The following is a 14,711-nucleotide window of genomic DNA, read 5'->3' as shown; positions in this document are numbered from 1 at the left end:
AGCATTCTGTGAAAACAAAATACCCTTATTCTTACTGTTTACCTGAAGTGAGTCATGATCTCAAGGTCCTGATGTAAAGGATGAGGGTATGTAAACAACAGATGCTTTAGAGGGGAAAATAAAAATTAGTAACATCTGAATTTAATGTCTCATAATAACCCTTTCTCTCACTGTCTTAACGGGAGACCATGGTATGGAATGTAAGGTCCTCAGTAAATGACAAGAAGTAGAAGCAGCCAGAAGGCCCATCCATCCCGAGTAACATATGAGTTTCAGATTTGGTTGGCCTCTAGGCAGTGAAAAGTGGGTATTTCCCTTGCAACTGTATTTCTGAAGACAAAAAATTGCATGTTAGTCCTAATAGGCTGTGGTTTCTCACTTTTCATATTGAAGCACTTGGGTCCAATAAAAGTCATTTTTAAGTAATTTTTGAGAAAGTGACTTGTAAGGGAATCAAGAGTTTTAAGAAGTATGTCTGGGAGCTATGAGTGCCTATAGAGAAGAAAACATTTTAGGTCTTGTTTAGTGTCCTTAATATCATGATTTAAGGAAAAGGAGAGAAATAAGACATCTCCAAATCCTGTTTCCATGCTTATGAGAAGAGTTATATTGTTCAGAGTATGTGAATAGCATCTTCTTTCAATAGTTTGCCAAATACTTAACATAAGGTGTCTTAATTTGAGATTTATCTGGAGAGATGGTCCAGACCTTTAAATTGTTTCTCAGAGGCGTCCCTACCTATGAAAAGATTAAGAAACGCTGGCATAATGGAAACATTCATTCATCCATTCATTCATTCCACAAACATTTATGCACTGGCTCTTATATGCCAGTTACTAGTCTAGGCACTGGGGATATAGCACAGAACGAATCCAGTGAGGTCCCTATTCTTAAGGAGTCTGTATTCTATTGAGAGGGCTGGGAGGGTTTATGGGAATCAGATACCAGGGTTTAGATACTGGTATTGTATAAGCAGGTAATCTGCCTCTCTGAGCCTCCATTTCTTCATCTGTAAAGTAGGAATAAGAGGGTAAGAATAAAAATGATTCATCTATCTAGCACAAAGGCATAAATTCAATAAATAATATTTGAACTCCTGTCACCAGGAGGAAGTAGGTAGAGGTCAGACAGCTATCAGCACCTCATTTTTATGGGTAAAAATGTTAAGTGTAAAGCGGTTACACACAGGTTAGGCAAGGGAGTGATTAACATGGCTATGCTCTGGGCTAGCTAGTTGATAGGTTGACTCGCTCTTGATTTTCTTCCTCCACATTCCTTTCCTTAACTAGGCCTCTGCTGGATTCAACAGCTTTAAAGAACCACTGAATTATTTATTTAAAACAGGGGTTGGCAAACTATGGCCCACTGCCTATTTTTATACGGCCCTCAAGCTAAGTGTAGCTTTTTATAGTTTTAAATGGTTGAAAACAAAGGAAACAGTGTTTTGTTATACTTGAAAAATCATTTGAACTTTAAATTCCAGTCTCCATAAATAAAGTCTTACTGGAACACAGGCCCGCCCATTTGCTCAAGTACTATCTGTGGCTGTTTTCATGCTACAGCAGCAGAGCTGAATGGCTGTGACAGAAACCGTATGGCCTGAAAAGCCTAAAATATTTGTGATCTGGCCCTTTACCAAAAAAGTTTGCCAACCCTGCTTTAAAATGTATTTTCTCTTGAAGGAGAGACATACCAAATACATCATACAACCTCTGAATTGGGGATGTGGCATAACTTAAAGAGCCAAGTGTATCTGGTAAGTCCAGAAAGTGAGACAGTTTGATCACAGCAATTAGAATATTTAAATAAGACAATAGCTAGTATTTTTGAGACTTTCAGAAGTATGAAGTCATTTGGTCCTTGCAATAATTCTAAAAGGTAAGTACTCTTTACATATGAGAGAGCTGAAATTCAAAGAGGTTGGGAAACATGTCCAGGTCACATAGCTAGTAAACGGCTGAGCTGGGATTTGAATCGAAGCCTATGCTATGCTTTTATATACCAGACTAAAGCCATATCATGTAAGTAAGTAAGAAACTCTGTATAGGTAGATTTACCCAATCTTCTCTGCCTTTCCAAAACCTATTCCCTAAAATTACCTTGTGGCTAGTTTCTTTACTTCTCCAAGATTCTTCTTTTTCTTCCATTAAATGGGGAAACTACCTAGCTTGCACGTTTACTGTAAGAATTAGAGATAATATATTTACAATGCCTGGTGTCCTGAAATGATAGCTCCTACTATTTCATTACTATTTGTAAGATGAGTGGGTGGCAAATCTTCTAAGGCAACTCTGGAAGTAGGGGGAGGTGGCAGCTATGAGAGAAGATCGTTAAATATGTTCCCTTGTCCCTGAAAGGCCCAGCAAGCAGTCCGAGGCTGCCAGTTGCCTAAATTAGGCAGCTTTTTCTCCTGGAGAGGGTTTCTGACCCACAGTGAAGGAAAGGAGCAAATAAAGGCTGCTGAAGTTGGGATGAGGGGCCAGTTCTTCACAGCTGATGGACAGTGCTTGCTTCTGTACAAAGTGTGGGCCCTACATGAGAATCAACATCAGCATGTACAGAGGAAGCAGCTATCATGCTGGACAGGAAACGGGGAGGCAGCAGTTGGGAGGTTAAGAGAGAATAAGCAGTTGTAAGTTATACTCCAGAATTCTCTTTTGTGAGGAAGGGAACTGGGAAGATTGAGCCATAGGAAAGGACTACGCCACTACTTTGAACCCTGAGGTTGGTGACCAGGGGACACACTTGCTGCCAGATTAGACATTAGAGAAATGTGGCCGCAGGTGTTTCACCTGGTCACCAACCCAGGTGTTTCTCTGTCATCCAGGAACAAATGGCAATTCCTTTCTTAGTGTGGGCCAGGTACTGTGCCAAGTGTTGTGGTCATATTTTCTCAGGTGATTCTCACAACCATCCAATGAAGCAGATATTGCTAGCAACATTTTATAGATATGAAAACTAAGCCTTCGAAGCGCTAAGTGACTCCATTCCCAGAACAACACCGCTAGTAAGTAAGCATCAGTCAGGATTTGAATCTAGTCTTTTGACATCTATTCCATGGCCCTTCCAATTACTCCTCAGTTGCTACCCATGGCTAGTGACTTATGTGGGTATCAATTCATTCAACAAATATTTATTGATACACTGTTCTCCTAATAAGTGCAACTTGGAGATGTGTCTTAGAAGGAGGACATACTGCAGTAAAGCCCAAACAACACAGGAGGGAGGGTGGAGGACAGTGGGAATGGGGAATGACTGATAACGGGTGTGGGGCTTCCATCTGGGGTGTTGAAAATGCTGTAAAAGTAAATAGTGGTGACAGTTGTACAACGCCGAGCATACTAAAAACCACTGAACTATGCACTTTTAAATGGGTGAATTTTATGATATGTGAGTTACTTTTCAAACAAAGCTGCTAAAAAAATAAAGAGAAAATTAAAAGATGAACATACCAAAAAAGGATATACTCCACAAAATTAGAATAGAAATAGGCATAGTCATGAGAGTTTTTATATCCAAAAAATATAATATAGGGTGGTATTATATTACAATTTGATTTTGGTACATGTCACAATAAATTATAAACATAAAAATAAAACAAACGAAAAATCCTAGATGCAGAGTGGTCTTACCCTGTGCAATGCATTCCACTACTGTGAACTAAAAAAAATGGCACCCTTGCCTTTTTCTCACTTCCTGTGTAATTTTCATGGGAGTTATGTGAGGCTCCAAATTGAATTTTCTAGGACAGCATTTTCCATAGTAACAGGATGGATTCAACAAGGAAATGTTAGCAACTCGTAGTTTTGGTCTTGTACTAAGTGCTCTACAAAGAAAACAACTGTGCAGCATGTCTGGGCTTCACTTACCAAACTTTAAGTTGATTGATAACCTCTGCTGCTAACTCTTGAACTCTGGTCCTCCCTGGAACTTGGCTGAGCAAGTGCAACTTAGATAAAAAAAAAAAAAAGATAAATAATAAATTAAAAAAAGAAAACTTCTTTAGAGGACACAAGAGGGAATGTCAAAGCCAAGCAGCTGTGCAAACACAGTTAAACCAAAGAGCTCTAGCTATAGATGGCAGAAGGTCATCCTGAAACTAACTACAATCTACACGATCTGGCTAGGAGTCCAACCTGCCTTAACCTGCCTGAGCCTCTACTTCTTCATCTGTTTGGGAACCAATATCTCCCTTTATAATAAGTATTAACACCTACTTTACTATTAAAAATGAAATTCTAGATAACATACCCACTTATAAACAATGTTTAAAAAAAATCAATGCTGGAATTTACAATAAGCATTTCAAAGTAAAAATGTCAGGTGTATCTAAACTAGAAGACATGATGAAATAGTCAAATGCTTAGGATACCTCCTTATAAAAAAATAAATTTAGATTTTAAAGAAGCAAAAGATGGGAGGCCATTCCATCCAAAGTTATAATAAACTGGTCTTATTTGTATTTAATAAGAGAAGTAGGGCTCACAATCCAAATCAAGTAACAGACTGCTAAGATGGAGAAAATCAGGTGGAATTAGGCCTTATCTGTAATGTGAAGCCAGAACAATTTTCTTATGCTGTGCTACAGGATGAGGCAATGAGGTATCACACAGGGCATATCTTCTATCTTGATAACCCACATGTATGGAGAGCCATGCATTCACTGAACTTAAAGATCTTACAGATGAGTTAAAGACACTGGATCAGAACCACAATAGAACAGAACACAGATTATTATTATGCTTCTATAGAGGATGTCATAAAAGAAAAATATTTTTAAAAACAGATCTTACAAAATTCAGTGACAGCCTCACATTTCATGTATCTTCACTACCTTAATAATTTGTGCAAGTATGGGGAAATAAGTTGAATTTGATACATACTATCTCTGTTAATAAATGAGTTCCTCTTATAACTCTCTCCTGGTATTTTCTCCCAGCACCCAATCAGAAAAAAACGCAAAAGAGTAAAAAAAACCCAGCTTACAAGTATGCTTGTTCATTTTTCAGAACTCCAAAACTTATTTTAGAAAACTAATAGAGAGAAGAGTTACTCAAAACTATTTTAAAGGACAAAACAAGTTTTAAAAATAGGTTTCACAGGTGAAAATTAAGATGTCTGCAGACTATTTCTCAGAACTATCAAGGAATATAATAGTGGTGGGGGGAAAATCTTTTTCTGCAAAAAAGCTGTATCGAGATTCAGGAAGAATCTCATGTTATCATTAGTTACAGATGATAAATGTGCAAAAGAACAGTAATGCACAAGTTGAGCCTAATGATCCTAATATCCTTTTACTGGACTACAACCTAGCATGACAGCCTTTAAAAAAAAATTGTATTTATCTTGTGTTGATTTCTTAGCATATTACATAACTGTTTATAAAAACCTTAGCCATGGGGCACCTGGGTGGCTCAGTTGGTTAAGCAACTACCTTCGGCTCAGGTCATGATCCTGGAGTCCCAGGATTGAGTCCCGCATCAGACTCCCTGCTTAGCAGGGAGTCTGCTTCTCCCTCTGACCCTCCTCCCTCTCATGTGCTCTCTCTCTCTCATTCTCTCTCTCAAATAAATAAATAAAATCTTTAAAAAAAAAAAAAAACCTTAGCCATTTCCCCTAAAGAGAAACATCATTAATTTTATAAGGATTTTTGAGAAAATACAATTTAATATTAAATAACCTTTTAAATAAGCAACTTATATTGATGTTTTATATTATTTTTATAAGAGTGTAAGCTTTGAAGTCAGACTTGGATTTGAATCCTGATTCTATCACTCAATATATAACACATATAAAGTGCTTATAGCAAAGTTGAAGGCACGTAGTAAGTCCTTAAATGTTAGCATTATTTCTAATCAAAGCAATGGTAGCTGACTTTTATAAACACTTACTATGCATGCTTTATGAGTATTATTGCATTTATTTCTCTTATATTCAATGAGATTACCTCTATTTAACACATGAAAACCCTGAGGTTCAGAAAAGGCTGAGAAACGTGCCCAAGGTCTGAACCCAGGTGTGTCAGGAGCCAAAGCAAGACTATAGCCACAAACTGACCATCATTAAAACTTCTTGTGTGTGTGGAAGGGGGGGAATCTGAGTGTGTGGGTGTGTGGGTGTGTTCGGTGGGGGATCCATCAGCGTTCTATGAGAATTAGACATTTTTCATGCTGATGAAAAATTTAAGAAGTTAATATTCATGTCCTGAAGATTAATTTATTAATATAACTGCCTTAAAACCAAATTTTTCCAGGACATTTCAGTGCCCAGCTTTGCAACTGTGTTTACTTGCACAGTAGAGCTGGGTTCTGCTTTAGTTGTGGGAGGCTTGAGGAGAACAGAGACTGACTGAATAGGGAAATGATTCAGTCAAGATAGATGAAGACCAAATAACATCACTGTGTACTAAACAAATGACAGTGAAGAGTCTGAACCAAGAAACGCAGTGGGAGAACTGAGTCACCATGTGGCGCACAAAGCACCTGCCAGGTGTATGCGGAACTCAAAAGAACCTGTGAGACAGCACTCCGTATGGTTATCATCTTACAAGTGACAGTTTTGTTTTGGTGAAACGTCATCATCCATCATATTTCACTAATGTTATTTTAAATTTTATTGGTTTTATAGTTTTGCTCGTATCTATAAACTTCTTTGGGTTTTATACTTGTGTAAGAGCTATAAGCATAAAGCATTATATGTAGCTTTATGTTTATATATACTTAGGTAACAAAATAAATAATGTAAAAACTGAGGAACTCAGAGAGCCTTTCCTTATTAAAAGGGGACGTGCATTATTCAAGTTTGAGAAACATGGCTCAATACTGTACTGCTGGTGTGCGTGGGAGTCAGCAGGTCACTTAACCTCTCTATCACCATCTACCTCATAGGATTTGTAGGATTAAGTGAGATAATGAATATGAGTGACTGGACCACAGAAGGGATTATGACAGTTGTGTCTCCTTTTCTTGAAACAGGTAAAATATGAAAGCTGAATATAGTCTAGGCTCTTTTACTTGTGGTCTTGGGGTATCAGGAGTATTGATAATCACCCAAAGTTGTTAGAAACTAAGAATCCCAGGCTCCACCCCAGAGCTCCTATATCAGAATCTGCATTTTAATAATACTGCCAGCTAATTTAATATATGCACATTAAAGTTTGAGAAGCACTAGTCTAGGTCCCTATAGAGAAGGCTGACAGTAAAATTTACTGCATTTTGTACCACTAACGGAGGTTAATCTCAGTGATTAGAGAAAAGCCAGGTGTAAATGACCAGAACAGACTCTCCTACCCTGGGATTCAATACAAACATTACCATTTTACTACTCGTTCTTCACAGGCTATATTTGCACAGAGTGGGATCCTCTTTAAATGGAATTTAACTTCTAATTCAGAAAGACTAAAATAAATTTTTAAATGCAAAATATTCATAAAAGCATTCTGAATAAACAAATTTTAAGATGTCAATAAAACTTTTAAATCTCCTGTGCCCAACAGCAATTAAAATCATTTATGTATGTTAAGCTCATAATTAAATATTTCGGTCTACCAGATACTGGTCTGACAAAGTGCTGGCTCATTTTATAATGACTGTGTGCTTACACTAGCAAAACACATTGCAAAAAAAAAAAAGTATGACTGTGTATATAAAACGTATTAATTTTAACCGTTCAACAAAAATATTAGGTCACACTCAGCAGTTATGATTTTGTTAGTGTAATTCACCTAGAGAATATCTATGTTTTTCTCCTTGAACTCAGTGGCCCTACACATCCACTTAAAAAGATTACTTACTTCACTTAAAAAGATTAGATACCATTCCTGGAAGCAAAGAAAACAAAATTAACAACTAATGTCCAAGAGAGCCACTAATATATAAAATGACCTTGATGTCATCTGCGTAAGGGCTTTTTTGATAGAATCCAAGCTTGAACTATGTTATTTATTGCTCTATGTTCTCTACATATGGGCCATAGAAACCACATTCGAAGAATGTAATGCAAAGTAGGTTACCATGTGCATGTATACACATATATATGCATGTACACAGTTTAAAGGTACATATGCATGTGTGTGTATATATATATGCTTATGTATATATGGTTTGGCCTACTAGGCAATTCTTATACTCTCTGCGCTTCTGATATGACCTAGTCAAAGGAAGAGTGCTCCTTTAATCCTTCATGGTTTCAGGCAATCCTGAATCATATACCATGAGGTATGTTAGTGCCAGCATAGGTAAAACACTCTACTGTGTGTTGACTAGTGACTGTAACTTAATAAGAGAACAACAATTTGAAACTCACTGGTCAACTCCAATTTTAGAGGTGTATATGCTATTTTGCAGTCCTTTGGGCCCTTAATACAATCAATCCACTGTTCTTAGAACCATAATAATCCTCCTCTTTCTAGTACTTCAAATTCTAATAATTTCTAGTCATATATTAATCAATATAAACTCTATATATACATACACAGACAATCAAGGGATACACAAAGAGTGATTTTTAGCTTATATGGAAACTACATTTTATCACTTTCCTATTAGCAATTGCAAAGAGAAGAAACCATTACCGACAGTTGGAATTCACTGAATGATATCTCAGCTAACCGAAAACAGGAAGAAATAGGCAAGCCATGTTTTTCTACTAGAGTGGTTATACGTATCCCTCTCTAGAAATGCAACATATTTTAATCCTTCCAGATTTAAGATATTTGATAAAAAATCTATACCCATCTTTCCTATCAAAAATACTCTAAAAATCCTGTTCTTTAGTCTCAAACTAATTGAATCTCTTTGAAAAAATAAACATAATAGAGTACTAGCCAATGAAATAAGATGTATATTAAGGAAAAGAGAATCTTAAACCACTTGGTCTCTAAGCCTTAAGAGAGTCTTTAATAAAGACAGTTTTTTCCAAGAGGTTTTTTTCTGCTTTCAAGAAACTTGGATATAGATGAGTTAAGAAGAACCAAGTATATGCTGAAGATATGTACTTGTTTAAGAAAATCCTATTATGCCTTGCATGAATTAATGAATTCACTTAATGTTTTGTACGTTGTTTCTTCCTCAATTCGACTAGCATTTGGCATGACCAAAGTTTAATTAAATTAAGGATTTGGTGGTGCTTTGAATTAACATCAGATGCTAGTACTCATCTCCACCCAGTCATCCTTTTATCCTCTAATGTGTCTCTGAAAATGGCATGTGTTCTCCAGGCAACCCAATCTTTGACAAAGGCAGATATATAGAACATTACATAATCATTTCACTATCAAGGTCACTATGTTCCTTTGGTAGGATTTCATACATTGAAACAACTTTATTACACAACACTTAAGACAGCTATGAAAGCATGAACTTGGTCCCATACCAAATTTAGTTTCACTGAGAAGTGCAGCCCTTATCTTTAGTCACCATTAAATTATGAAATGCGGTTGGTCTGTATATAGTTCCATACTACCTTTATACCCTAGGACATCAATTGAGTGAGAATCTCACTATATATAGAATCCTGCCTGTGTTACTAGACATTAATATACTCGTATGCACATTCTTCCAAAATCACTGCCTATAAGAAATTCTACACATCAATTTTCTTCCTTTCAAATGGCAAAGTAGCTTGCAGCCTCTATTATCTATAGAGGAAATGATTCAGGCCGAATGCCAATTTGAGATAGCCAAGTCCACTTTCAAAAAAGAAAAGCTGGCATATTTTTATAACTGCTCCTAGTGCAAAGATGCCTCAAATATGATCTAACAATAGACTGGAGAAGATGAAGCTCATTTTTCAGATTTTTAAAGTTCAAGGCTTAAGGGATTGAAAGTAGTGCTGTTTGAGAGGAAGCTTACTAGTAGACATCTGACTGGCTGTCTGGATCTGATGACCTAGGGAACGTAACAGGAAACCCTTACCCAATAAGCATATACAAGGAGCAAGTGGCTTTGATTTCTGACACAGAGCAAATGTGTCCATTTCATGCAAAAAGATATGAGCGCTTATTGAAGGAATGTAAAGCCCCTTCTTGTTTGTAGGGGAAAATAGAGGATGGGGCTAATACAACTATACGGGGACTTCTCTGTCATAAAAGAAGTATGTTTCCTTTATCCACTGAAGACTTAATTTGGGCACAGAAGAATAGGACCTTTGGAAGCACTGATCCTTAACACAGAACAGAAGAGTTCTACTTTTTCTTCTCTGAACTGCCAATGTACATGATGGAGTGAGGGAGATGGGGGGGTGGGTGGGTGTAGGAATCAAAAGGAATATGAAGACAGCCAGATGGAAATGATACTGGTTTGACCTCAATTCAAGAAGAAATGTTTAAAATGGCTAACAGATGCCTCTTGTTAAAGTGTAGCACTGGGGGAGGAGGAGGCTAGAAGGAATTCTGGACAAAGTAGGAAGGAGGTCTTCAGGGTTGGGATTTTTTAGTAACAGCTCTTGTTGTAAGACAAGAAAAGTCACTCAAAAGGTGCCAAGGACAAAAGGAGTGTTTGGCAGTACCCCCAAGTACATTTATTATCATTTAAAAACTAATTGAAGTGACACCTACACAAACTCCCCTAGCATTTTGCATCCGAAGACATCACAAGCCCTTTCTAAATGTTAGCCTTATGATACCTCTGTGAGGTCGGTATCATAATCCTAATTTTTATTCACAAGTGAGCTAAGGCACAAATAGAGCCTGAGTGGCAAGAGCAGTCTGGAATTTTGTTCACTGCAACGCACTTCCTCCATTTTGACATAGGCAACTCAAGAGACACTGTGAGGAGATGTCCTTAGAGGGAGTAGCTGTAAAGCCCAACAAAATCACAACTCTGGGCAGACAGCACTCTCTCTAAAGGCTCACTGATGGAGTCTAGGAGAATGCCTTTCGCATAAGAGTACTAATGAGTGCAGCCTTTTAGAAACAGGACACCAAATCACCCATGACTACAGGAAAAAGGCGGAAGATACAGTCTTCCCGTTTTCCCCCACTGTTGACACCAGAACAGTGACAATCTTAACAAATCATATAATCCAAAATCTTAATCTTCGCTGGTGCAGTAAGATTTTAAGACCTATATTTTGCTAATGATTTCAATGTTTTGATCAGATACATTTCCACATCCTTGATCCCAGACAATTCTATTTTACCATAACCAAATTATCTGTATAAAACGTAATGCCAGGATCTGAAGCAAACAATGCGTATGGTCAGCATACATTGGTTCTATATATTTTGAGAAACACTTAAGTACACAGAGGAAGCGTACAATGTTAAAGAGATGGCGTGAACAATATTGGTGGCTTCTCTAATGGAAAATCCAGTGTCCTTTCAGGAAAAAACTGAAGATACTCAAAAGTTGCTCCCCAATTTCTATTAACAACCCTCTAAAAATGAACATTTTCATTTGATACAAATATACAAATTTAAAATAAGTGTGCGGTTCAGAATGGCCTACTATTGTCAGACTGCTTATGTGCCAGAAAATATACAGTCAATAAAAAAATACCAGAGAGGTGGGGACAAAAGGCTCTCTGGATCTGAACAGCAAAAATGAATTTCACTTCAATAGGTAGCGATCCGTGGAGAAAGTGACGTCCTTGGAAACCAGTAGCACTAAAAGACGGCAGGTCACAAATCTGGTGACGGGGGGTAAGATGGATAGTAAGGCCCATTTTCCTGTGGAAGAAAAAAAAAGACAAGAACATTAAGTAATAAAACCAATTTAAATGGGAATGTGAAAGAAAAAGATTTATAGTCAATGATATCGTGTATGTAAAATGTCTAGCACATGCCCGACCCTGAGCAAGCCACTTGGCCATCAAAACAGTTCCACTGCAGTCAGCCAGAGCTGGTGTAGGGTAGGCATAGGTAATCAGGATGATAATATTTTTAAATAACATTATTACTTCCTGAATATTCTATACGCCAGACACTTTATAACAGCACTTTTCTTTCATTATCCCTTTATGTAACGCCATGAGGTAGGTCACAACTTTTTGCAGAAAAAGAAACTGAGGATCGATCACACAGCTTGCATAATTCAACCTAAGTTCACCTAGTAGTAACCAGAAGAGCCTGAATTGAAATCCTCGTGTATTCAAACCTAATGCCCAGATTATTTTGTTAGACTGGGTTGTCTTACTGTGTATTGAACCTTAATACACAATGATGGAACAGAAGAGTATGTGTGAATTTTCTTACTTCATTTTGGCTAACTTTATCTTAATAAAAATGAAGACAGCTAACTTTATGGTCGATGGATCTTTGATTACATTTATGGGACTTAGGATTCATTTCTCATTTTTAAGGAAAGTATTTGACAAATAACTTGTTTTTCAGTAAACCATAAACAGAAATGCTTAGCATTAATGTAGATAACAGAAATGGAGAATGAGACAGAGATGAAAATAGCATTGCTTTACGGTATATTTACACTATTGCTGATGACGGATCATTAAATGTAACTGGTTTTGAACACACTAGGTGGTTAAATGTTATCTGAGTAACTAAGGGTATCAAAAACTTTTTTGGGGGGAAAGGGTGAGCAAGAGCGTGAGTGGGGTGGGGTGGGGGTAGGTAGGGAGGGAGAGAGAGAATCTTAAGCAGGCTCCACAACCAGTGTGGAGCCCAACTTGGGGCTGATCTAAAGACCCTGTAATTATGACTTGAGCTGAAATAGAGTTCTACGTTTAACCGATTGAGCCCCCCAGGCACCCCTAAAAGCTCTGACATTTTTCAGAGCAGATGCTCTGAAAAGAACTGATCCTGGGACTATCGCCAGGAAAATAAGAGAAGATCTAGGAAAATTTACTTTCTGATTATAAATCTGACCAGGCATTAGGAAGATTTTAAAAAATTAGGTAGAAACAAATCCTAGGATTGGCTGCATTTCAGGATACTTGAAAAAAATTAATGAAAACCTTTTTTTTTTTTATATTTTAGAATTTCCTATCAAGATCTGTTATACTAACCACTCCTATATCCTCAATATGCATGGAAACTATGCTTAAGAAACATGCCTGAAGAGATAACTCTATTTTGAAGTTCACTTGAAAAAAAATGGTTCAATATCCATCTTTCAGATTTCTCCATTCCATTCTACTACCATATTTTTTTAGGTTTTCTGATCTACATTAAATTGTGATAAAGTATGAAGGGCAAATCTAATTCTTAATGCTATGAAATAAAGCTTTTTATATTAGTCTCACACTGTGCAAAAGACTGCCAAGCAATCTATTTTCTCTATTTCTGGAAACAATCTCAGAACTTTGAAGAACTGTTGCCAGGTAAATTTGTATACTCTCTTCTTTGACTATATTTTATATCTATAAGAATGCTCACTAGCAGCCTTTCTGAAATGGTCTCCATAACATTTTGATATAGAGAGATAAAAATTATCTTCTAATTACCTTCAAAGGTTTTCATTCCCATAAAACTTATGTCACTGTTCTAAGTCACACAAGACCCAGAAAATAGCCCACTGAAACCAGCCAACAATGACACATCATGCCCTGTCATACCTACTATGTGCAAGGCACAACTGAACAGGACAATAAATTAACCAATTCCATACTCATTTCCTTTTCTCTGATTATATTTTTCATTTTCCTAGCAAAGGCAAATATTTCCTTACAAGATAATATCCAACCACCAACTGGATCTCCACCTCAATCCTAGTGTGTCACAAACTGAACATACCACCTGTCTCCTCTCCCACGCCCTCAACACCCTCACCCCCAAGGCTTTTCCTCCAAACTGCCTCTCTGGGGTGGCAGCAATACCACCCACCAAGTCCCCTACAGCAGAAACTTTGGTAGTCACCTTAGACATCCTTCCTCTTTCATCTCCTCTAATGGTTTACTCAGTCATCAAATGCTGTGGATTTTTTTTCCTAAAATGTCTACTTCTCAATCTATGATCTTCAAGTCATTGCCATTATCACTACTGCTGCCCTAGCTCTGGTCTCATTTCTCCTCTGACTTTCTGATAGCCTCTTACTTGCCTACCTGCCTAGACTGTTAACTTCCCTAGTCACTTTCTATGCTGTTTCTTTTGCCATCATTCTAAACAGCAATATAATGGTAGGTCTCCCTTGCGGAATATTCCCCACCAACCACAAAGCCAAAGTGCTGCAAGTAACACGTAAGGCTCTAAGTATCTAGTGACCTGCCCTCTGCCAGCCCTTTCCACATCATCTCCTGACACCTTCTTTTGTTTCTTCCCGGTTTTTATTTCTCTCTTTGGCCTTTAAATACAGACTGCCTAATATCTCAATTTTAGAAAGCTCTAGTACAGGCACAGAGAGATGATGCAATCACCCAAGAGTTAGATGTATAGGTTTGGTTTGTTTTTTAGAGATTTTATTTTATTTGAGAGAGTGCATGTGCGTGCACAAGGCGGGGAGGGGCATAGGGAGGGGCAAAGGGAGAGGGAGAAGCAGGCTCTTCCCTGAGCAGAGAGGTCAACACAGGGCTGGATCCCAGGACCCTGAGATCACAAACTAAGCCCAAGGCAGAGGCTTAACTGACTGAGCCACCCAGGTGCCTCGAGATTATAGGTTATTTTATTAAACTTTGATTAATCACATCACTTGACATACAAAATATAAGAAAAATATAAGAAAAAATTAAACAAGCAAACAAACAAAACAAAGTTTGAGTGTGGTGTTGATACTTAATGAAAGTTGGCTTTATAGGCCCTTAAGTACATAGAAAATGTG

The 14,711-nt window shown here is 37.4% G+C and overlaps 1 protein-coding gene across 1 annotated transcript in view; it reads right to left on the bottom strand.

Moving 5' to 3' along the window:
- Nucleotides 1-4,437: 4,437 nt before the first annotated feature.
- The window catches only part of GDAP2 (ganglioside induced differentiation associated protein 2), a 69,080-nt gene continuing 58,806 nt past the window's right edge, over nucleotides 4,438-14,711 (bottom strand). Inside the window, exon 14 of the mRNA XM_025872535.2 lies at nucleotides 4,438-11,668. Coding sequence (XP_025728320.1) covers nucleotides 11,621-11,668 — 48 coding nt within the window. The 3' untranslated portion in view covers nucleotides 4,438-11,620. The remainder of the gene's footprint in view (nucleotides 11,669-14,711) is intronic.

Source organism: Callorhinus ursinus, unplaced genomic scaffold, assembly GCF_003265705.2.
Source record: "Callorhinus ursinus isolate GAN/ISIS: 27379988/994484 unplaced genomic scaffold, GSC_fseal_2.0 scaffold9, whole genome shotgun sequence".
Classification (NCBI taxonomy): Eukaryota; Metazoa; Chordata; class Mammalia; order Carnivora; family Otariidae; genus Callorhinus; species Callorhinus ursinus.
Note: the sequence above shows the minus strand (reverse complement) of the source record. Positions and strands in the feature narration are given on the sequence as shown.